General features: G+C 42.4%; 3 protein-coding genes and 1 long non-coding RNA gene across 9 annotated transcripts in view; 1 reads left to right on the top strand and 3 right to left on the bottom strand.

The window, feature by feature from the left end:
* septin3 (septin 3) overlaps positions 1–5,087 on the bottom strand; it is a 15,912-nt gene extending 10,825 nt beyond the window's left edge. The window contains exon 1 of one of the 6 annotated variants that reach the window (XM_071473274.1): positions 3,483–5,087. In XM_071473274.1, coding sequence (XP_071329375.1) covers positions 3,483–4,989 — 1,507 coding nt within the window. In that variant the 5' untranslated portion in view covers positions 4,990–5,087. Of the gene's footprint in view, positions 943–965; positions 1,263–1,289; positions 2,020–3,117; positions 3,325–3,482 lie in introns of those variants that run through there. The other 5 variants (XM_071473273.1, XM_071473276.1, XM_071473275.1 and 2 more) reach the window with 5 other exon arrangements.
* The window catches only part of mb (myoglobin), an 83,143-nt gene that overhangs the window by 54,944 nt on the left and 4,613 nt on the right, over positions 1–23,586 (top strand). The window lies entirely within an intron of this gene.
* Positions 6,714–8,637, bottom strand: LOC139615382 (uncharacterized). Its single transcript, XR_011687361.1, has 2 exons — positions 8,166–8,637; positions 6,714–7,749 (listed from the first exon to the last, which is right to left on the bottom strand). It is a non-coding gene; the product is annotated as an uncharacterized lncRNA (long non-coding RNA).
* Positions 11,626–23,309, bottom strand: serhl (serine hydrolase like). The gene is made up of 23 exons (XM_071473246.1): positions 23,120–23,309; positions 22,267–22,410; positions 21,743–21,856; positions 21,102–21,143; positions 20,995–21,014; positions 20,846–20,920; positions 20,230–20,336; positions 20,055–20,134; positions 19,883–19,917; positions 19,717–19,793; positions 19,519–19,606; positions 18,764–18,884; positions 14,996–15,142; positions 14,250–14,363; positions 14,049–14,090; positions 13,927–13,946; positions 13,755–13,829; positions 13,086–13,192; positions 12,907–12,986; positions 12,778–12,815; positions 12,575–12,651; positions 12,232–12,313; positions 11,626–12,152 (listed from the first exon to the last, which is right to left on the bottom strand). The coding sequence occupies exons 1-23, from the start codon at positions 23,175–23,177 to the stop codon at positions 12,033–12,035; spliced, it is 1,863 nt and encodes a 620-aa protein (XP_071329347.1). The 5' UTR covers positions 23,178–23,309; the 3' UTR covers positions 11,626–12,032.

Here is a 23,586-nt window from a genome sequence, read left to right as displayed (position 1 = left end):
TTAGATGATATGTTTGTCAGGTTGCCAGTCAGAAGCTAGAACGACAGATAAATACAATAAATGAGCTGCTTTTAGTGGAATCGATCAACTAATGACACGTTTCAGTCATTTAAGAAACAACCGGCATTACATCGTTACTTACAAGTTTAGGGTTAGGGTTAGATAAGAACAGATCATTAAGTGAAACAACAGACCATCAGCCAGAACATCATATTATCTGATCCCAGTCAGTATTGGAAGAAAAAAGTCAGATGGGTTCCTCCCTGAATGTGACCTGTTAATACTGTGAGCACTGAAGCTGCAACGATCAGCTGATTAATTGATTGGTCAACACTATCTGTGTGGCTCTGACACTACAGGTGATGAGAAACCAGCCCCTCTACTGAAGCAACAGAGGCAACGGTGACGGTGACAGACGTGAGGCCGAGCCAAGACATCGACGAGCTGAGTCCTGCAGGGCGAACACATGGAGCAGCTTCAAGTCAGAGCCACAGTCGTAGATACAGATCACAGGTCGCTGAGGCCCTGGCTGTCACTTTGATTCACAACACTCAGTGGTCATGTAGCTCGACCCCCTCTCCGTCAGGGACGGGGGGGGGGGGGGGGGGGGTTAGACATTTGTATTTACAAATAGCAGCTTATCTCACTGGTTAACCAGTGCAACTATTAATAATGCACAGTTTAGAAGTGCCAAGAACCAAGGCTTTGAATTTCAGTCTTGGTTAGATGATTGATTGATAAACTATTAATCATCAAAATTTTGCTGCGTTTCTTGTCTCACCATATATTAAACTGTATACTTTGACCTTTGAACTGTTGGTTGGACAGAACATGACATTTAAAAAATTTCCCTGAGCTCCAGGATTTTATAATGATCCAACATCATCTGTTACAGACCAAATGATTAATTGAGAAAATAATCTGAAGATTAATCAATAATGACACACACACTTAGATCTGTGCACCTTATTCAAAACTTCTACACCCGCCCCTGCTTCACACCTCCAGCACATTCACAGACGAACAGATTTGCAGGCTGTTGAGCAGCAGACGGACACTGAGGACCGAACCAGCTGTGACCTGCTCCCCGATGATAAACTCTGATAAACGCAGCTTCTGTTTCTCACGGAGAACTGGAGGTCGGCTCCATCACCGCCTCTCCTCCCATTGTCTGCCTCCTGCCATGCTGGGTAACAGCAGCTAGCGGCAGCTCCGTGTTAGCTGTTAGCTGCGGTGGGCTCGGCTCGGCTCGGCTCGGCTCGGCGGCGCGGCCGAGGCGTCTCACTTACCGAGTCCCGTTCAGCCTCCGTGAAATGTGCAGCTGGGGAGGAGCGGCTTCTCACGGCCCGGCCTGAAGTCGCTCCCGGTCCAAACAAACGATACGTGTCACACAGAGACAACGAGAGGAGGACGGTCATGTGATGAGACTGGGTACCTCTCCTGTCCTCCCCTCCGGCCGTTAGCCCCCCCTCTCCGTTACCATGGCGACAAGAGGAGAGGGTGTGGGGAGATGCAGCGCGCATGCGCAGTGCAACATTACCTCAAAGGCACATTTTTGGTACAGTTTTGTTTTTGTGACACAGACTATTTATAGGGAATGTTTTGTATCGTATTATAATTAGGAAGACAAAGTGTAGTTTGATCTGGATTCAATGTTCACAGCTCGGTCTTCTGCCTGATGGTTAGAGGTTGTACTGAGATCTTTCACTGAAGCATTGTGGGAACAAAAAGGCCAATTCACATCCTTGAAATAATGTAAAATAATAATAATTTAAAGCCCTGCATTGGTTACTTTAGTTGAATACAATCATAGAACTTTTAAGGGTTTTTTTTACTGAAGAAAAAGTAGGTTACCAATACAACACTGAGAGTCCTTCATCTTAGTACATTAGTATCATCAGCTAAATGTCCTAAGAACTCCTTTGTACAAGCTTATTTCAGTTTTTCATAAGGTCGTTGATACTAATGTACCAATGGTTAAGCAGCATTTTGCTGTTGTGGTTGGTGAAGGTGGAGGTAGTTCTAATTACTTTGCACATTATTAGGTAGTTTCATTCAGTGGCTTGCCTCCTTGGGGGGGGGGGGGGGGGGGGGGGGGGGGGGGGGGGGGCTGTCTGAGGGGCCTGGAGATTATTTATGGAGTAGAGCAGAACGAAGCTCTGCTGCAAAAATCTGGATCCTTCTTTTGAACCTTTTCCAAATCGCTGCTTTTGTTGTGAAATATTTGAGAATTTTACTTTTTAGCCTCAAGCAATTATCAAGGGAAAATACAAACACATTTGCGACCATGTCACTGGTGTAATATTGGAACTATATGGCATTTTATTAGCTAATTAAGTATAATTTTTGTGTAAAATCTGAAAAGTAACAACAGAAGTCAGATAAATGAATATAGTGGAATTTCCTTCTGAAATGTGGTAAAATGTGGCTCTAAAATACATTTGAGCAACCTGGGAGGTCAGGACCCACCTAGAGGATAAACTTGAGGGGTCACAAGATTATGGTAGAAGAACAAATGTCATATTTCTGCAACACAAAGCTTCTCTGACTTTTTCCTAATCTTCTCTTCTTTATTGTGAACAGTTCCTCACATACAGCATTAACAGATCCACCTTGTGACATGAGAGCAAACCTCATCCCTTCATCAACCTTTTAGTGGGACCACACAACCGGTGTGGAACTGTGGCAAAGGGATAATTAGTAGATATTGCTTCACATGAAAAGATGCACTATGATTGATTTATGATTTACAAGTGAGGGACAACATTAAAGCTTCGGTGCAGTCAGAGACCTTGGTGTAAGAACTAAATATTACATCTATTCAAAGAGATAGAAAGAGTAAAGAGGTGCACAGTATGAAAGAGCATAGTAAGTGTTAGTCAGACATGTTAAGGTTTTAGAGATAAAAGACTTCATAATACATCTGTGATTCTCATCAGGGAGATATAGACACCTTTTCTATACTGGTGGTGTTTTTAATCTCTACAGGATTAACTTCAACTTTAAAAAGGAATAATTACAGTGTTGCTGTGATATTGTATGATACATTATATTATTATATATTGTATGGTAGAATTATTCCTCAAAGTGTTATAGGAACTGTGTCACAGTACTCACACTTTATGTCCTTGCTCTCTTTTTCTTTCCTTTCAGCATTTTTTTGCTGTGTTCGCTTGTTTCTGTGTCAACTTGTTTTGGCTTGTCCTCTCACACCAATCGCTCTGATAGAGTCTGCGAACCACTGCTGTCACGGCTCCCTTCAGGATGTCTGTTACTCTGCTGATAAGCAGCGGTGTCTTAATTCCCTCTGCTATCCTCTTTGACCACCCCCTCATCTGAATTCCCACCCCCTTAGATAGAAAATTATTTAACTCCTAGTCTGAACACATTAAAAACCAAGAGTCCCTGTCATGTTTGCTCTGATGAATTTGTTGACTTTGTTGAGTTGAAGTCTGAAGTGGTTTGGATATCTCTGTACTCACCCACATACACTGAGCCTGGGTAGTACATGGTGACGTAATAGGGGTCCTCTGGTTCCTCCATGATAAATGCTCTGTTTGCTAAAGAAGAATCCACTTGGTTGGGTGGAAGGGAAGCTGCTGTGGATGTTGTTGACTCTTCTGGTCTCTGGTACACTTTGTGCTGTGGCTGGGATGGCAGGTCAAAGACCCCCTTTGAACCAGTGCCACAGCTGTTTGTGTTGGATGGGCAGCCAGCCACAGGCGGAGGCCAGCTTACCACGCATTTCTCTGAGGGACGTTCTGGCAGCTCTGTGGGGACTCTATGGTGGTCAGGTGGTGCAAAATGGTCTGTTTGATTCAGCCTTGTGTCACTGAGAGTCACCTCATTGTGGTTGTTATTTTGCCCCAGAGGTTGCTTGTGATCTAACAGATGTTTTTGCGGTGGGATGTCAGTTGTTGAAGAGCTTCCTGTTTGTGGTGTGGTGCGCTCAGCAGAGGGCGGTCGGGAGGCCTCTTGTGTCTGAGGCACCACCAGACATGTTTTCAGTGGGTTTAATCTGTGTGCCTGGTGAGAAGCCTCCGTTTTCTGGTGGATGCCTCTTGACTGGCAGCTGTAGTCCTTTGTAAAACAGTCAGACTGACTCACTGTGCTCTGTACATCCATCTGGGCAGTTTGACTCTGGGCCTTCGACCAGAATCTGTGTCTCTGGGGTGACTTCATGCGTTGAGATGCTCCGGTTTGTTGAAAGAGTGTTGAGTTTCCTGTAATTGTCTGTGCGTTGTTTTCTTTTGTGGGTCTCCTCAGATTAGAGCCTGAAGGAAATTTTATATCCACTTTTGTTTCATTGTGTAAATGGTATTGTCCTCTCCTCGTCTTGATATTTGGTGAAACAGTCGACTGACTCAGGAGAGGCTCTGTGGAAAAAGACATGTTGGGAGTCGTAGGTAAAGCTGCACTTCTCATGTGTTCATATGACTTGTTATTGGAGGTAGAACCTGCAGTTTGAATGTAGTTCTGACTACTCCATCTGTTCTGAGGGTAGTCTGCACATTTCCTCTGAGTAGTCAGTCCATCAAACACTGACTGAGACTGTCTGTGAGCAGCATCAGCAGACTCTGAGAGAAATGTTTGTGTATTTGTTGCTGTACTTGGCACAAATGCCTGTTGCTGTTTGATGCTTAATTTTGGTTTAGGGATTGAAGAAAAGTCTGAATTCCTCATTGGAGGCTTTGGTTTATCTTTTGAACGATTTTCTTTTTCACTTAGACCAGCTTTGCCCAATGACAAGCAGGGATTCTGAGACATGGCTTGTATCTGATGTTGAGCCTCTCTGCCTGTCATGGTACAAGATCTTCTCAAATGAGGATGAGTAAAGTCCAATAAAGCTTCTTGGTCAAGAAGGTCATGCTTTGCCTCGTTTGAGAAACTCTGTTTAGTCTCAACTTTAGTGCTGGAGATGGTAATAGATCTCACACGTCTTTCTCTAGCAGCAGGAGGAGGCTGTTTGCCTTGGCCTTCCACACTCATCCCCTGGCACAGCAACGTTGGGGATGGACTCAGTCTGGGTGTTGGGACAGTCAGAGTTGGGGATACACTTGGCTTTGGCTGAGGCTGGTGCAGGAGTGGAGGAGGATCATTCAACTGTGAGGCGGGGAGATGAAGAGCATCACTTGGCTTTGGCTTCAGAGTGGAGGTAGTGGGAGAGGAATTTGGCTTTGGAGCGGGAAAAATGGAGAAGCTGGGCTTTGCAGAGAGAGTTGGAGAGCTGTGTGTTTTGGGTTTGGTTCTTGGGAGGGTTGCTGCTCTTTCCCCGTGGAGTGTCTGTGAATACTGACATGATTTACTCCAAGAGACCTGACTGGATGTCTTAGAGGAACAAATTGGAACAAAAGATCTGGAGCCAAAAGAGGGAAGGAAATTGTTAACAGAAAAATTATCCAATACAATATTTACAAAATTACAGTATGAGCTTCAGCTCAGTTTACCTGTCAGTGGAAGTCTGTTTTGTGTTGTATTTTTCATGGATGAGCCCCTTCTCATCAAATGATGGGATTTGAATTGCTTTCTTCTTGATCACGGGAGAAGAGAGTGAGAGAGGAGGCGACAAACAGACTGATGGATGTTCCCTCGTTTGTTTGGAGGATGCAGATACTTGAGACATCAAAGGTGCCAGATGGTCAAAAACGTTCATTCTCTTGTGTGAAGTTATGAAGAAGGAGATGGACACAAAGACTAATTAAACTAATTAAACTACACCAAATGTATGTCTCTATAATTAGAGCTACAGTCAAACAGTGGTGGATGAAACATTCAGATCCTTTATGAAAGTAAAAATAGAAATAACACAGAAAAATACAAAATTTCATGTAAAAAAAAAATCTGCATTCAAATAACATCTACACAGAAAAATAAAAGTTTTCAAAAGTTACAGTGAGGGAAAAGACACAAACCTGCTGCTGCTGTGTCCCAGCTGTTGACACTGAGTGAGAGAATAAAGACAGAGAGCGACACAGGGAACAGAGCAGTAGGAAGTAGAGTCATTCTCTCCATTCCTCGACACTGAGGCTTCACTGTTTCACTCCCACTCTGGTTCATCACACACTGTCTGTGGAGTCTGAGTCTCTTCTGTCTCATTACACATCAGAGGTGGTAAAAGTATTCAAACCCTTCACTGAAGTACCAAGACAACAGTGTAGAAATACTTCATTACATGTACACGTCCTGTGTTTGCCTATTATCAGAGTATTATCAGCCACTACAAGTACTGGAAGTATCAAACGCACTGAGCCCTGTGACTGATTTTAAATTACATTATTAGATTGTTGTATAAGCAGTTTATTAACTGACAATTAACTTTAAATACAAAAAAATCAAAGCTCTGCTTGTTATTTATTTTCTCTCTTTTTGTGAAACAGAACAATTATTTAAATAAAACTGTCTGAGGAGTTTTCTTCAAATGGATGAAACAATCACTGACGTCTGACTCTAACCTACATAACAAGAGGCTCTGACCAGACACTGCTTTTTTTTTTCCTGATAATGGATTTTAACTTGCATATTATAATCTTATCATGTGTTTTTAATGTAAAATCATCATATGAAAAATAACCTCAGCTGCCAAATAGATGTAGTGGAGTAAAAAGTACAATATTTCTCCTGAACCCTAACCCTGTGGCACAGTCCACATATGAAGCTGCATAAAATTCAAGTATCTTGAAAATGGAGGTGAGAAAAGAAAAGAATCAAAGAACTGAGGATTAAACAGTTTTATTTTATGAACAAAGGAAGCAAATGATCATCAAAAAGGTTTGTTACACACCCACAGTTTCCTCACCATGCAGTCAAGTAAAAACAATGAAAACAGAAAATATACACTAAGAGCATTTCCAAAGACTAGTTTTCTGTAATCTTGGTCCATCTGGGATCATCTTGGCACCTTGAATAAGTCAGCTGCATTTATTCAGTACATTATTTTAATAAAGTCACTACTACACCGTTTTGGCACAGTGGCACTAACAATCTACGTGCTCCTCAGCAGCTGCCATGTCGACATCCCCACAGAGAGGATTAACAAACCCCCCCCCCCACAACAAATTCATTGCACTTATGTCATTCACTTCACTAATTAAATGCACAATATAAGTAAACTCCATGATATATGCAAAGTGATTGTCAAATTACAAAACGTATGTAAAAGTTGGCACAGGTATAAGATGGCATGAAATTTACATTGAGTTTCAAACACATTTCTAAAGGGCAACATGTCCTCCAACCACCTCACAACCTCTTTCTGCCTGTAGGCTTCTCCTCCTTGTGCATTTGGATTCATTTAAAAAATTCTTTACATCTCCGCTGCTTCAGTTTTCCCTAACGTCTACAGCAAAAATCTACAGAGATCAGAGAAAAGTTGGAATGATAGGAAAGGGCTTGCATTATTATCAGATAATCTTCCCTCCATCTTTTGTGTCTTCAGTTTTCTTTCTCCATCTTTAAGGTGTTGGCTCCCATCCCTCTGGTGTCCTGGCAGCACCCCTGTCCAGATGGCCTGCTGCCTCGCCCTCTTGATCATATCAGGGCATTGCTATCGTCATCTCTGCAGTTCACACTGGCCACCAGCGGGTGATGCCGGACTGTTTTGTTGCTCCACTTGTGGGCATCCTGCAGCCCGGGCTCTAGGAAGTACAGGCACGCTCCGAAGCCTGCCAGCACCAAAACCGACACCAGCAGGTAGAGGGGGACGAACCAGTCCAAGAACAGCCACGACATAACTGCTGTCAGTGCAAAGCGCTGGGAAGGGTGGAGGAGGTAAGGACAGAGAAATGGATGTGTGAGGAGATAGGGAGGAAGGACATGATGGAGAAATGAAGGAAAGGAGGCGAGGGGAGAGGTTTTGGAGAAGGGTGGATGAACAGAGTTTTACTTTAAAAGTCAACACTCCCTTTCTGCAGGGTAAAGGCATCATCATGACAAACTGCAGCATCTCAGCGTCCCATTATTTGCAGTAATTCCTGAGAAAACCTTCCTGCTCCCTCCTTGTTTTCACAAATGTCAGCTGAAGCACAGGAATCAATATATTACTCAATACACAGCGTCTGTCAACACGTCTTCCAGGCTGAGACTCTTGATTTTTAACTTGCAAACACACACACAGGTGTTGTATTGTAAAGATTGTGCACGGTAGTAAATGTAGGCACGGCGCTTACCTGCAGTGGGTCTGAGTCAGTCGGTCTGTGTGCGTCTGGAGTGTGATGCTCGGCAGCTGTGAGTCAAAACAGTCATTAGATTATTTCCAGCTCCTGCAGCTCCTGCATGTGAGGCGGCAGAATCACAGGTGCTCTCTGGGAGGCATGAGAGACAGAAGCTGCATGCGGCTTCATCCTCCAGCTCCTGCTCTCTGACGTTCAAAGGAGGGGTGGGGGTTGCCATGACAACACCCCTGCTGATGGCAGAGAGGATGGAGGGAGTGGGAGGGAAAACTTATATAACTATAATCATTTTTTTGGGGTGGGGGGTGGCTGTTGTTGGGGGAGTGGACTGGAAGAGGGGGGTGGGGGGTGGGTGGTTCAGATATCTGTGGATGCTTGCTGCTCGCTGCGTAAAATTAATTCCACTCCATTTAACACCGAGGCCATCACACAGTTTATGTGTGTGTGTGTGTGTGTGTGTGTGTGTGTGTGTGTGTGTGTGTGTGGGGGGGGGGGGGGGGGGGGGGGGGGGGGGGCTGCTCTCTTATCTGCTCTGACTGATGGCAGCTGCAGTGTTTTATGGAGTCACTCCCATGAGTTTTCTTTTTTTTGTTTCCAAGACAAAAGCTGAACAGAGACGATGGCCTACATAATGAGAAGCTGTCATCTGTTTTCATGACTGACATTTTTAGCTCATTCTGCACAAGCAGCCGATTGATGAACAGCAGCCAGTTGAACAGATCAGCCTCTAATACAGAGCTGTGATGTCTCCACACATGTGACGAGCTGGTTGTGTAAGTTACATAAAGAAACCACATCAGGATTTGATGGAGCTGATTCTCATCAGATCTTTGACTGTTGTTCACTTTGGTTTTTATATGATCAGATTTTGTCAGTATTGTTTTTATTCATTTTGTTACAGTATATGATCAAATTCACTTTATCAGATTTTATAACTGGTTCATTCCTGGACTTGTTCTCACAGTCCACCGACCTTTATACAGATGGAGACAGTTAATCGTTTCTTCTGGAGGCAGAAAAACTACAAGACACAGACACCTGCAAAGTCAGTTTGTGTAAGTACTGTAATTGTCTGGTCGTGGGAGTGAATGTAAATGAGCAGCTTCAGTGATATTGTTCACACATTAACACATAATTATTCAGACTCACTGCAGGAACTTTACAATAGTGTTCAAACAGTAACACAACTGGAGGAGAAAGAAAAGGCACAATACTATGGTAATGAGTTCTCTGAGTCATAATGACAACACTGAGACTTCAAGTGTGAAACTTCACAATAAAATCCTGTCAGTGTGTGTGTGTGTTTCCTGTCACTTGTGTGTCTGTCCACTATGATGGCGGCTGCTGTGAGAACACTCTGGTCTGCAAGAAGTCAGAAACAATTGGAGCGATGACTCCAGGAACTGGTACTGTCGCCACCGTTTGCTGGGGGAGGGGGGGCCTCCACCATCTCCGGGTACAGAGCAGTGAACTGTGGGAAACATGATACGAACCAAATACTATCAAATCCTATGACACCATGCAAGAAAATACAGAAAATATTCTTTGTATATTGACTGTTGTATGAAAACTGTGATTAGTGGCATGTGATGACTCTTAGTTACCACTGCAGCAACATTACCACCTGTAAGAGAGTGAACAACAACAATCATGCTAATGACTGTGACTGTAAACATTATCTTCATCATCGATTAACCTGTTGATTGTTTTTTATTAATCAATTCATCAATTTAGGCCATAAAATTCACACTACGTACCACACACCTGCTGAGAAACAGGATGTAGAGTCACATGTTGAGGTGACAGTCACTCCCAAACACACCTTAGATTGGTCTGTGGTGGTTTCACCTCTGGGCAGCAGAGGAACCAGGGTGTTGAACGAACCAGTCGTCAGCCCAGCCGTGCAGGCACAGCACAGGACGACCGAGATCAAGACCCCAGACTCTTCCTCTGATCTCTCCCCATGGGACTGGAACACAGAGCTCTGTACACACTGGACACACAACAAACACGACACGGCACAGCCTCAGTCTGCAGCTCAAACATCAGGATCTGACAGAAACATCCTGACTCCTGAGAGTTTGGGCTCCAGAATGACTGGCTGCAATTACAGCCAATCACAACACACTGCACAGGTGGGTCTTACCTTTCAACAAGCCAGAAGCCAAAGGCCAGACGACAACAAAGTAGACTTTAATGTGCTTGTGTTTCCTGAGTGCGTCCTGTCAGGCAGCCTTCACCTGGACCTCACACCTGTCAGAGAATGAAATCTGGAAACAACACTGACTTCTAAGGTTCAGGTGTGACTCAACTAAAAGTGAAGCTCAAACTCCAGATTGAAGTTATGTTATGATCTGTGTGGCCGGATGAATGAAACATGATGAATAAAAACCTCATGATGTGCACATTTAGCTCGTTCACAGCAGCTTTGTTCTCAGGTGTTTGCTCAGTGAAAGACACTGAGGCTGAGTTCACGTGTTTCCTGAGTTAATAGTTAGAAACATATCAACAAACAGAAACATACTGCTGTCAGGCCTCCTTCAGACGTCACTGTGAAGAACAAAACATCTCTTATATAAATGAGCTGTTTGTGCTTTCCATCTTTTATCTGATGAAGCTCTTATGTTGACTTTGATTCACTCACTTTCATATTTTGAGTTATTTCTTTACCTGGTTGTTTTATTGCCTTTTGTTTTGTGATGCACATCATAACCTCGCTCCAAGAAGTGATGTATAAAGTTAATTATTATTATTATTTTACGCTACCTGTTCTCATCCTCCTTCTGCCACAGTGTAAACACATGGTCACTTCAGTACATTACACTAAAGCACAATCACATCATGTTTCTGTGCTGAGCCAGAATTTCATCCTCCAGCTCACTTGCTCCCATGACCTAACTACAGCACATTTCTCAGTGCATAGCCATAAATTATAAAAACATATAGCACCCTTCATTCAGGAAAAGCAACATAAAATTCTTTATATTTAACATAATTTTGGGGCGGCCTGGTAGTCGAGTGGTTAGGGCGCGTACCATGTTGAGAGCAGGTCACCGGCTCAACTCCCGACTGGTCCGACTCCTTCCTGCATGTCATTCCCCTCTCTCTACCCCCCCTCCTGCCAGTCTCCACTTACCTATAATAAAGGCATAAAAAGCCCCCCCCCCCCCAAAAAAAAAAAAAAAAATTACATAATTTTGGTTTTAATTTTAAAAATTCAAGTAGAAATGTTCATGATGACCCGGCAGAAGAAAGTAATATCAGATTCTATTTAAAAGCAAAGTGAAACTAGACAGAATGAGGCTGAGGACTCAGCAGAAGCAGGTGTTGTGTTGATCCTGAGGATAAGACTCCAGTGACCATCCCAGAGTTCATATTCATCCACCTGAGCCTAGTTCTGCTCAGATGGTGTGAACAGTTTTGCCTTCAGCACCTCTGCATCGACAGAACACATGAATTTATCAAAAAGCTTTTAATAATCAACCCGTCCACCACAAAACTGCTGTGATACATTTAAAACACAGATGTTAATGTGAACACTGGGGCAGAAATACAGCACAACTATTATAAATGACAAATGTAGGTAATGTGTCAGTAAACCTCAATCAGAAGTACGGAGGGATCAAGTGTCTGTTTCCTCGTCTGTTTGGAGTTGTCAATAAAGTTATAAAGTTGTCCACAAAAAAAAACTATATTAAGGTTGATCCCTCTGTCTCATGTCCTGTCCTACCGTCAGGAACCGTGTCACATCCAGGAAGTGATGTCACTTCATAGCAGCTTTAACACCTTTGTTAATCAGGTTGATCTTATAAACAAACATAAAACGTGACCTAACTGTGACCTGCAGCCTGTTGGGAAACGTTTTCATAACTTGTGTTGGTTGGTTGATGCTTTAGTTTGGAGGAAGTCCGACACAAACGGAGCGATGACTTCAGGTTTATTCAGATGGATGTGATGATCGCCGGGTACTGTCACTACCTTGTGCTGAGAGGAAGACAAACACATGTTAACTGCGCACAGTGAAAAAAACTAACACTTTTATTGTATTTAGGCACAAACTCACATTTTTGTCCATGAAGCACTGGAGAAGAGCTGAAGTGAATTCCTCTGGTTGAGAAAATATTTTATCAAAGCCGGCTTCTGCTCTGGAAAACAGAGGTTTTCAACACTTTGAGTTCAGAGTGAGAAGAGACCATGCACTGTAGGATGAAGGTTACAGTATGTGGATGATGATATAGATATGATACAGACACTGATATGTGACTTAGACGTAGTGGGCTACAAATGGTTCGTTAATTTCCTGAAAAAACAGTGATTTTCACTTTGTTTGTTGGCTGAATTTCTGTGATGATCTACTATAGGTCAACAGACAAACAGAAAGTTTAATACGGAGGTTAGCGTCTTACAGAACAACTAGGACGTCAGCTTGAATCCTCGACTGCATCTCCAGACTCTGCTCCAAACTGAGGCGCGACGTGTTTTTCTGAAAACATAGAAGGAAACACACCACTCATGTTTTCTATGGGCTGAGTGCTACACCTCTGGTGTAACGAATGAGAGAGGAGGTGGTGAGTGTGGTGGAGGGCTGAGGAGGTTAAAAGAGACTTACAAAATTAACCCTCAGGTCTCTGGAGAACACAAATCCTGCTGAAGAGAAACACATTCAGCTACCAGCAGATGAGAGGAAGCAAAGTGAGATTATTCCTCACAGAGGAGAAGAAGAAGATAAAGGCCGCACCTCCTTCAACTTGAACTAGACCTCGCTCTAAGAGGATGTGCACAGACTGTTCAGACAGAGTCGGGTTTGCAGTCAACAGCCTGAAAGATATGAAATATTCTGGCCACCAGCTGAGTACACAGAGCTCCTACAAGTCTAACAGTCTTTTAAAATGACCGACAGCTGAAACAGTGTGATACCTCTCAACTGCCTTCTCATAAGTGTAAACTCTTCTCTTTCCTTCTGTCTCTTTTTCAAACTGGATCATCTGCTCCATCCCCTGCCTCATCACTCTGCACACTTCCTTCTGCAGGAAAAGACAGACACACGAGGTTAATGAGGCACAATACAATAAGAATCATTTTTACCAGATAATTATTATTATTATTATTCAATGAAGGGAATTTGGAATGGATATATTATAATTACATAATAATTTACAATAAAATGTGTGATTTATGTACTAACATTTAAGCAGGAGACACAGGTACCGTCATCTGTATTCATGCTGGGGATTTGGGAGATTTAGTAATTATATTCTAAAAATGACATTTAATGTGCATTAAACTGCCTGATGTTTATATTCAGTATATCTAATTTATCTGCTTATAGCCTCCAGTATTCCTCTCAACAACACGTAGACGTTCATTTTGGGAAATTAAATGTACAGAGGATATTGTGGAACAGCCGAAATATAAAATATGGCATTTTTAAAGATTTTTTTAGGCATCCAGTCAGATTAATCTGACGGGGGGGGGGGGGCTCTGACTCATGACTTCAGTATTTCTACAATCCTGACTCCTGCATTACACTGAATCACACAAACATATTAAAGCTCTGCAGTGAGCTTGTAAAAATTGATGAAGCACCGAATCTGTGGGGAAGAATCCATAAGCATCCAGCAGTACGAGAGCATCCACCCTCTCTGGATACAGAGCACTGAACTGTGGGAAGCACGATAAAAACCATATGATGACAACACATGAGAAAACACAGCAGAACAGAGCAAACATCAGCCTGAGAGGAGACACAGCCTCTTACCATTCCAGCAATATCAGCACCTGTGAATATGAAGAGGCTCTGTGTGATTTACACTTTAAATCATTCTGTAACTAAATGCACAGCACACATTAAGGTGAACTGTACTGTGATGGTGCACTCACCCATACTGTGGCCTATGATGGAGAACTTTTCCAGCTGCAGAGCTGCAGGAGTTAATTTCACAGATCATCAACCAGGCAGATTCACTGTGTTGTAGATTTAATCATGAACAGGAACATCACTTCCTGAAGGGTCTAACCTCACATTAAAACCTAAAAGATGATTGGCTAAGAGATATTTTCCAACTTCATGTACTCACACACCGTCTGCAACTCTGCATACGTCCGCCACGTATTCAACAGAGGAGTAAGAAGCTCCAGGAGGACGATGGGAGGAGCGACCGTGACCCGCCAGGTCGACTGCCACATACCTGCCGTCTGAGAGGAGGGACGGGGTCAATATTCTGTCACACACTCAGGTGATTCCTGATCCCAAACACAGCTGACACACACACACAAACACACACACACACACAATACTAACTCATATCTACACAAACTTTGGTCTGACTCTTGTTTATAGAATCACATTGTTCTGTCATTTATCTGCCTCCAGTAAAACGTCTTCAGCCTGTGCACCTACACACAGTGAGAGCAGAGGGAAAGGTGGCAGTTAACTTAATTAATTAGAGCTACAGCTAATGATTATTCTCATTATTATATATTTTATATATATATATATATATATATTATCAGAAAAAGTCTTTAAAGAACTTGTTTGGTCAGAGATGTTCAATTTACAATGACACAGACAGAAATGAGCAAAAGTTTCACATTTGATTCAAAGAAAGACGGAGAGATGAATGATCACTTTCCTTCATCCGCCTTGTCTTTTTAATCAATTCATTGATGAAGAATCTAATCTTTTCTGTTGGAAGTTTACCAAAGTAAACATCATCTACATTTAACTACCAGCAGATTACATTTGCAGAAATGTCCTGAGAGGTTAGGAGAAAATTATGAGCAAAATCACAGTTAGATTGGTCTCCTCTGGTCTGTGGTGGTTTCACCTCTGGGCAGCAGAGGAACCAGGGTGTTGAACGAACCACAGTTGTCAGCCCAGCCGTGCAGGCACAGCACAGGACGACCGAGATCAGGACCCCAGACTCTTCCTCTGATCTCTCCCCATGGGACTGGAACACAGAGCTCTGTACACACTGGACACACAGCACAACACAACACAACACAGCACAAGGATTACATCAGTCTGTTATTATTCTACAACAGACAAAAGCTATAAAAGTCATCAATCCAACAGATCATTTATGTGACAGAATCACTGAAAGTGTCTTCAGAAGCTGCAGCTGGAACTGAGGGATCAGCTGATCTTCTCTAAGTTTATAACAAACACCTGCAGCTGGAACTGAGGGATCAGCTGATCTTCTCTAAGTTTATAACAAACACCTGCAGCTGGAACTGAGGGATCAGCTGATCTTCTCTAAGTTTATAACAAACACCTGCAGCTGGAACTGAGGGATCAGCTGATCTTCTCTAAGTTTATAACAAACACCTGCAGCTGGAACTGAGGGATCAGCTGATCGTCTTATTTCCTGCTGCGTGTTGTTCCTGACCACAGTGAAACTTCTCAGTGAATTTACCTGCTGTCCACAGTTTGACCTTCTCACCTTCTGCAGCCATTCTGTAGTCGACGCTCCGTCAACTTTACGACTTCCGTGATTCCCGGTGGCCGCAGCCACGTCACACCCCCCCCGGCGGACCCTGGCCTCGGAGTTTGCCCTGGGTCAGGTCTTGCAGGCAGCGTCTGCCGTGAGGACATACAATATTCTCCCGCCTAAAAGGACAACATGCCTGGTCTGGCCTGTATTTTACCGCCAACTGCTCCACAGTGTAAAGTTTTAAAAAAGGAGGGAATTCATCCACCAAGCACCGACTGAGAGGCTGCGTGTTCACTCATTTATCATCAAAAACTGCAGTTTTAAGCGTCTTGTACTTGAGTATTTCCATTTTCTGCTGCTTCATACTTATTCTTATTATCCACTACATTTGAATATTGTATTTATCTAACTGCACTACATTTCTCTTTTTGCAAAAATCTGCATCTCACTAAGACATTTTGGTCTAGTATTGAAAAATAATAATAATAATCCCTCATTTTGCCTTTTTTTAAAGATTCACACACTCATTTCTAAAAAGCAGATTTCTTAAGGAAATTGGTTGGAATAATTCAACTATGCTGGCAGAATTTTTTTCACATTATTTTAAGAATTCATTGATTCATTTTTTAAAATTGATCAACTAATCAATATTAATCAATAATAAGATGGTTTTGCAGTAAAAATATGCTCGTCATGAAGTTAAAACCAGGTCTACTAACACGTTATGTTAAGTAACCTTATGTCCTACATTAAAAATCTCTGCATTAGAACTTTTGCATTAGATTTTACTATTAATAATCAAACACTTTCACTCAAGTAAAACTTTCCATCTGCAGAGTATTTTCATACAGTGGTACTAGATTCATATTTTTACTGAAGAACCTCCACCTCTGCTCCCTCTCCATCTTCATTTACCCCGTAGTTTAAATCTGGATCTTTGTCTGAGAGTAACTGGGATCGTACCTACAAGAACATTTTGATGTATTTGAGTCTTTGTCATGCAAACTTCCCCATGGCTTCTTTATCATGTAGAAAATTGTTGGTGAATTTGTGAAACTGTGAAGCTTTACAGTATTTCCTATTCCTTAATTTTATATTACATATTTCCAAACAGGCATCTCACTGTAAAGACCATAATGTTCCATATAGAACAAAAACATATTCTTTATGTAGACCTCTGACCTTAGGTCAGCTTGGGTCTGAGGACTACAACTAATGATGATTGTTTTTTTTATTAATCTGTGAAATTCCAGATAAACAGTAAAAAAGTCCTGTTCTAATTTTCCAGAGCTGGGTCACATCTGAATGTCTGGTTTTCTCTGATCAACAGTCCACAGTGATAAGATCTTCATGTGTGAAGGGAGGAGAAGGTAGAAACTGCAAAGCTTTGGCAAACAAAAAAAAGATTATTTAATGATCAAAACAGTTAAAACTGTCGTTAAACTGATAAGATCAACTAATCAGTGAAGCTCTAAGTGCCACTGCTTCCAATACTGTATCAATATCAACTCATTTTAAAGTAATTTACCCACAGCAAACACAATTACAGTAAGACAACATTGTGTTCATTTACCAGCAAAGAGAAAACCAGATGACGTTGTGTGTTTGTTAAGAGAAAGATGTGTTGTCCAGTGGAAGATTTCTGTCTGCAGTTTATCTCAGTGAGGTCAGAAACCCTGCATCCTGTTTCAGACTGAGGAAAAACTTAGAAAGGTGTGTGGGTCACAGGTGAGTTTAGAAGTCAGGCAGGACTCGTTCTTCTGTTGTACACACGACTCACTTTTACTAAACATGATATTAGATAAATGGAAGATTCACGGAGCCGGATAAATCCTGTGTTGAAGGACTTTTGACATTTTACTGATTAAGGAAAGTTTCTGAAACAGCCATGAATTTTATGGATAAATATTTACACCAGAGAACCTGCACAAAAACTCTTTTACAGTTATGATGCAGAAAAAAGCTCATACAGTAAATGATGATGGTGAATTGTAATGTAGTAAACAGGTTATTGTGTTGCAGTACAACAGCAACAACAACAGTGCTTCCTCAGGTACATACACTTCCTTCACACTTCCCACTAACCTCTGAGATTAAACATGAGGACACACAATTCAGAGGAACTGTGCATGAAATATTTACACAGCTGACCTGCCACGGTGCATCTCCAACACTCCTCAAAGGCGACGAGTACGAGGTGATCACAGCGCCGCCTGCTAATGCACCAGCAGGAAGAAAACATCCATGAAGACAAACAGAGTTCAGTCAGAAATGTCAAACTATTTAATTTTTAATGCCATTACAATAAAACCAGAGTTCTTCAGCTCCTCAGAGTATCAGCTGTGTCCAAATAAACCTGACTTTTCTTACTAACATTCAGTCTCCAGAGGAATGAAGACAAGTGGCCTCAGTGACTTTTATCCAGCGCCACCCACAGGTCAGAGTCTCCACTTAAAACTCCCCAAAGCTACGACATCTAACACATCCTCCGCTCCACCTCTGGATTAATGCTAGAGGCTCTTGACCTCAGCAACACTGGATGTAAATGGTCTCCTTGACTCCTGAATGACCTTTGTCCCAGTTCATGCTGTGACTGGTTTGTTCACAGGTGGAAGTTTTGGATCAAGCTGCTCCATGAACAGAGAGGTGTGAGTGTCAATCTACTGTTTAAATACACACAATAAATACACAATGTTGTGTGAAAGCCTGGTGTCGACGTCTGTCAGTTCGAAGGAGAACATGTGACTGATGCAGACGTGATATAAAGAAATGACTGAACCTGTTATGAATGAGAAATATTCACTTGATCATTAAGGCTGAACTTTAATGATCTTTCTTCCTCTGTCTCTTCCTCTCATCGACACCCCTCCCTCACCATTTTACAGCCTCTCTGGAGCTAAAGAACAGCAGCTTGACTTATATTGTTCACACGGCCCAAATCACTCAAAGCTACAACAGATCACATTAATATCTATGAAAATACTGTAAATAATCCAGGAGCCCAGCAGGAGGAAGGAGGTGAGCTGGTGCTAAAGACTGTGGTTAAAGCTCCAAGGTGAGAGGAACCAGAGCAGCTTCAATAAAACTGACCCCCCCATGATTCATGAATAAAGAGGCGTTCATTGATCTCCACTGATGGTTTCAGTGTGTTTGCTGTAAGTTAGAGGTTGGAACGTCCGTCTGTCAACACTGTGGTCCACAGGAAGTGTGACACCAGAGGAGCAACCACTCCAGGATCATTGAGATGGACGTGATGATCACCTGGTACTGTCACCACCATGTGCTGGGGGGGGGGGGGGCAGAGGGGGGAGGGAGAGAGACAGAGAGAGACACACACGGGGGGGGGGCAGAGGGGGGAGGGAGAGAGACAGAGAGAGACACACACACGGGGGGGGGCAGAGGGGGGAGGGAGAGAGACAGAGAGAGACACACACACGGGGGGGGGCAGAGGGGGGAGGGAGAGAGACAGAGAGAGACACACACGGGGGGGGGGGGGCAGACAGTTAGTGTTTTTGTGAATTATGTGAAAACAACTGACATGTTTCCTTTTTAGCTGATGATGTTAACACAGTAGTAGTAGTAGTAGTTGTAGTAGTAGTAATACTAGTAGCACTATTAATAGTAGCAGTAGTAGTAGTATCTCCGTCAGTCCATCTGACTGTCTGTCCGTCTGACTGTCTGTCCGTCTGTCTCACTGTCCGTCTGTCTGACTGTCCATCTGTCTGTCCGTCCGTCCGTCTGTCCGTCTGACTGTCTCACTGTCCGTCTGTCTCACTGTCCGTCTGACTGTCTCACTGTCTGTCCGACTGTCCATCTGTCTGTCCGTCCGTCTACCAGGCACAATTACACACAGGCTTAATGGCTAAAAATAAACACGAAGATGCAAGTGCACCTACTTTACTGGAAAATACACTCACATTTCTGTCCCTATAGGCCTGGAGAAGTGCTGATGTAAATTTCTTTTGATCTTGTTCAGCAAATATTTTCTCAAAGCCGCTTTCTGCTCTGTTAAGACGAAGAACAAGATTGTATTTATATCGAGTCTGGGGACAATGCTGTATTGTACTCAGTTTGGTACATGTGATATGGAAATGTACAGTGGAGGAATGTCTTACAGAACAACTAGGATGGAGGCTTTCATCCTCGACTGCATCTCCAGACTCTGCTCCAAGCTGATGCGTACTATGTTTTTCTGAAAACATAAAGTAATAACACACTATACCCGGCTTCATACGACGCCTCTGTAAAATGATGAGCTGGTGCAGTTCAGCAGTAACCTACCAGATTAATACGAAAGTCTCGAGAGAACACAAAGCCTGCAGGAGAAAAAACACATTTTATCTCCAGAACAAGAGGAAAACAGTGAAACTATTCAGAAAACAAACTCATTGTTTCCTAAGAGGAACACACACAACACACATCAAAGCAGAGAAGAGGAAGATAAAGGCCGCACCTCCTCCTACTTGAACTAGACCTCGCTCTAAAAGGATGTGCACAGACTGTTCAGACAGAGTTGGGTTTACAGCCGAAAGCCTGAAAGAAATAAAATCCTCTTGAATAAACAGAGTTACTGGGGAGGGGGTTTTCAGCTGAATCTTAAAAAGACCAGAAATATGAAGGTGTGATACCTCTCAGCTGCCTTCTCATAAGAGTAAACTCTGCTCTTCTCTTCTGTCTTTTTTTCAAACTGAAGCATCTCATCCATCCCCTGCCTGATCACTTGAGGCATTTCCTTCTGCAAGAAAACAGATATAAACAACTCAAAACTACTGACACGAGTGGATCATACAGCAGAACATTGTCTTCGTAATGTAATAATATCATCTGAATGGTTACAACTGACCCAAAGGACAGAACTGTGTCACTTTCAGTTACACTGGTGACTAAAACACTGGTGAAATGTGGTGACAATCTACCATCCTGACTGAGCATGAAGTTTTACAGTATTTAAGTCTAAATCAGGCTCAAATGTTAATTAGCGTCAGGTGCACCATGGGAAATCAGAGTGCTGTAGGTTTGTTGACAAGTTGTGTAGTTAGTCAATGTTAAAGGTGAAATAAGCTGCTTTCAGTTGTGTGTTTGTGTGTTATGTTTATAAAACTTTAAGTAATTGTGGGTCAGAAGTAACAATAAACTTCGTGAAATGATCCGACAGGATCACAGATCACCAGAGCCCTGGTGTAAATTCAACGCACAGTGTTCCCTCTTAACTGAACAACTGTAGTGACTGGTGTGTTCAGGTACCAGATCTGTAGGTAAGAATCCGTAGGAGTCCAGAAGGACGACAGCATCCACCATCTCAGGATACACAGCACTAAACTGTGGAAACACAATATGGATGAAGATATGATGCAATAACACAAAACAGTCTCTGTGTACATACTGTCACTTACCAGTCCAGCAACATTACCGCCTGAAATTAAAAAAGAAAGCGGACCTGTGAATATTGCACACCTCAAACACATTCACTTCACTGACTCTGCTTCACTGCGGAACTCACCCATACTGTGGCCTATGATGGAGAACTTGCTCCACTTCAGAGCTGCGGGAGTTAATTTCACAGATCATCAAGCAGGTTCAGTATCTCATCACAGAAACTAAGACTGTGTCTGATGTTGTCTTTCCACTTAAAAACACACAAATGACCCGGGTGATATTTTTTTCTACATTAATATATATTATATTACAAAGTCAACTTGATGGAAATGACATAAAAAGTCATGCAGTCATCCTCAGAGGATGGAGTTTTATTCATGATTATGGACACAGATTAGATCCCTTCATCATCTCTGTCATCTGCTGAAAACGATGTGGTTGAAAGCTCCAGAAAGGGCTAGTAAGTGGACCTTAAGTTAAGATATTTTTTTGTCTTAAAGGTCAAGAGTCAACTTTCAGTCTTAATCAAAGTAATATTCATTAAACTGCTGTTACACATCAGACAAAACTCTTCAAATCTGTGAAAGAGAAACTTCAATAAATCTTAGTTTATTAATTATGTTGCTTATAATCATTCATTTGGACAAAAGAAATCTGTAAAGTTTCCTCATTCCACATTACTGTTGAACTTTTCATGAATAAAAAATAACTTTAAAATTTGATTTGAATTAGTGTCTGAAGAAGCAGCTTTGTGAGCTCACGCACCGTCTACAACTCTGCGTACATCCATCACATACGAGGGAAAGGAGTAGAAAACTCCAGGAGGACGGTGTGATGACCGGCCGTGACCTGCCAGGTCGACCGCCACGTACCTGCACTCTGAGAGGAGGGACAGAGAAGAAGAGGACTGAGTCTCACCAGGTGACTGTAGACAGTAAAACTGTCTTCATTCATGTATAAAACAGAGCCTAAAAATCCCTGATCAACCAGCTACGGTTGTAATGTCAGTGTCTTGTTAAGGGCAGTGGTAGAAATATCTTTATCAAACTAACTGAATGCAGTGAGGGATTCAAACCTCTGTCCTTTTGGGTGCAAGGCAGCTGCTCTAAAGAGCCAAACACCATCACCCTGGTGAGCTGGATCCTATATATATATATATATATATATATATTTATTCATGTGTGGACACTCAAATAAAAGCTGAAAGTAAAGATTCAACTTTAGATTTTTTACTTTCTGAGATAAAAAGGAGGAAAGGAGTTCAAGTTCACCACAACAACATTAATTACCTTTGGGCAGCAGGGGAATGAGGGTGTTGAATGTACCACAGTTGTCAGCCCAGCCGTGAACACACAGCACAGGACGACCGTGATCGGGACCCCACACTTTACCCCTGATCTCTCCCCATGGGACTGGAACACAGAGCTCTGACACTGGACACACAACACACTGATTTAATAATACTCACAAAAGACAATCAGTCAGTATTAGTTTTTGTCTTACCAGTGATGTTAACAGGAAGATATGTTGGAGAAGAGGTCTCTGTGCTGAATGTTGTTTACTGAATAGCAGCTGATTGACAGAAAAATGAATCCACAACAAGTAACCTGCCAATGTCACCTTGGTCTCTGGAAAACTGTGACATCAGTGTTTATTTCTGCAGCCAGCAAATGATTATTTTCATACCTGATCTGTTGATAACCTTCTCAAATAACTGATGATCATCATGTCCCTAACCTGTCAGAAAACCCTCAGGCTGCTTGTTTGGTTCACTCAAAGCCCAAAAATATTCAGTTTACACTGACATAAGACAAATGATCTTCACATTTGAGGAGCTGGGACCAACAGATGTTTGCTTCAGAAATATCAAGATTGTTGGTTTTTTGCAGATCACAAGAAACACAAATTCAGATTCTTGGCTTTTAATCATCTTAACTATTTTTCAAAATGCACCTACATCAATAAATAAAAAAATCATTGACCTGCTTTAGCAGTTAATCTATGTAACAACACTTTAATCTTAATAAACAATGACAACATGTTCTGTGTGTAAACAGGGTTTATCCACATTTCATGATCTGTGTCATTGTAAAGACACACTGCCCCAGTCTCATGAAGTCCACTCTCCTTTCCTTCACTCACCGCTTTGAGTCACGGAACTGGACTTCAGGCGTCTGGCGCCTTTCAGAGTCTGCATCATGTTGCACAACAACTCGGTTCATTAAAACCTAGAAACTTTTTATTTCTGAAGTATTTTGGCAGCAAAAAGAAAGAAACCGCGAACCACTGCTCCTCTGCAGGTTTTCCAAACTCACTCGTTTTCCGGTTGTTTTGAAACCACGTGACGCGAAGTGAAGCTGCTATTGGATAGAGTCAGAGGAGACTGCAATCTGGGCCAATCACCGCTCAGAGGAGGAGGGCCTTACCTTTCACCTATTGTGCTGATAAGAGTTGGCCAGCAGAGGGCCCAGTGCTCAGAGAAGTGCTCCCAGCAGACAGTGAAGTGCCGCTTTGCTGCAGTAAAACTACACTGTAAAATACTGCGCTACTGCAGTAATAATACACCGTAAAATACGTCAGTGCTGCACTTTAATCCTACTTAAGTGAAA

The sequence above is a fragment of the Trachinotus anak genome, unplaced genomic scaffold (assembly GCF_046630095.1).
Source record: "Trachinotus anak isolate AG129_WGS33_773 ecotype Australia unplaced genomic scaffold, CSIRO_AGI_Tana_v1 ptg000049l, whole genome shotgun sequence".
In the NCBI taxonomy this organism is placed as follows: domain Eukaryota; kingdom Metazoa; phylum Chordata; class Actinopteri; order Carangiformes; family Carangidae; genus Trachinotus; species Trachinotus anak.
The sequence above is the reverse complement of the archived record's forward strand: the minus strand, read 5'-3'. Positions and strand labels throughout refer to the sequence as shown.

Coding starts and splice junctions, on each gene's coding strand:
- serhl (XM_071473246.1), bottom strand. CDS start 23,177: ATGATGCAGACTCTGAAAGGCGCCAGACGCCTGAAGTCCAGTTCCGTG. Junction 19,794..19,882: donor GAGACTTTCGTATTAATCTG/GTAGGTTACTGC, acceptor TTATGTTTTCAG/AAAAACATAGTACGCATCAG. Junction 15,143..18,763: donor AGACGGACGTTCCAACCTCT/AACTTACAGCAA, acceptor CTGTGTGTCCAG/TGTGTACAGAGCTCTGTGTT.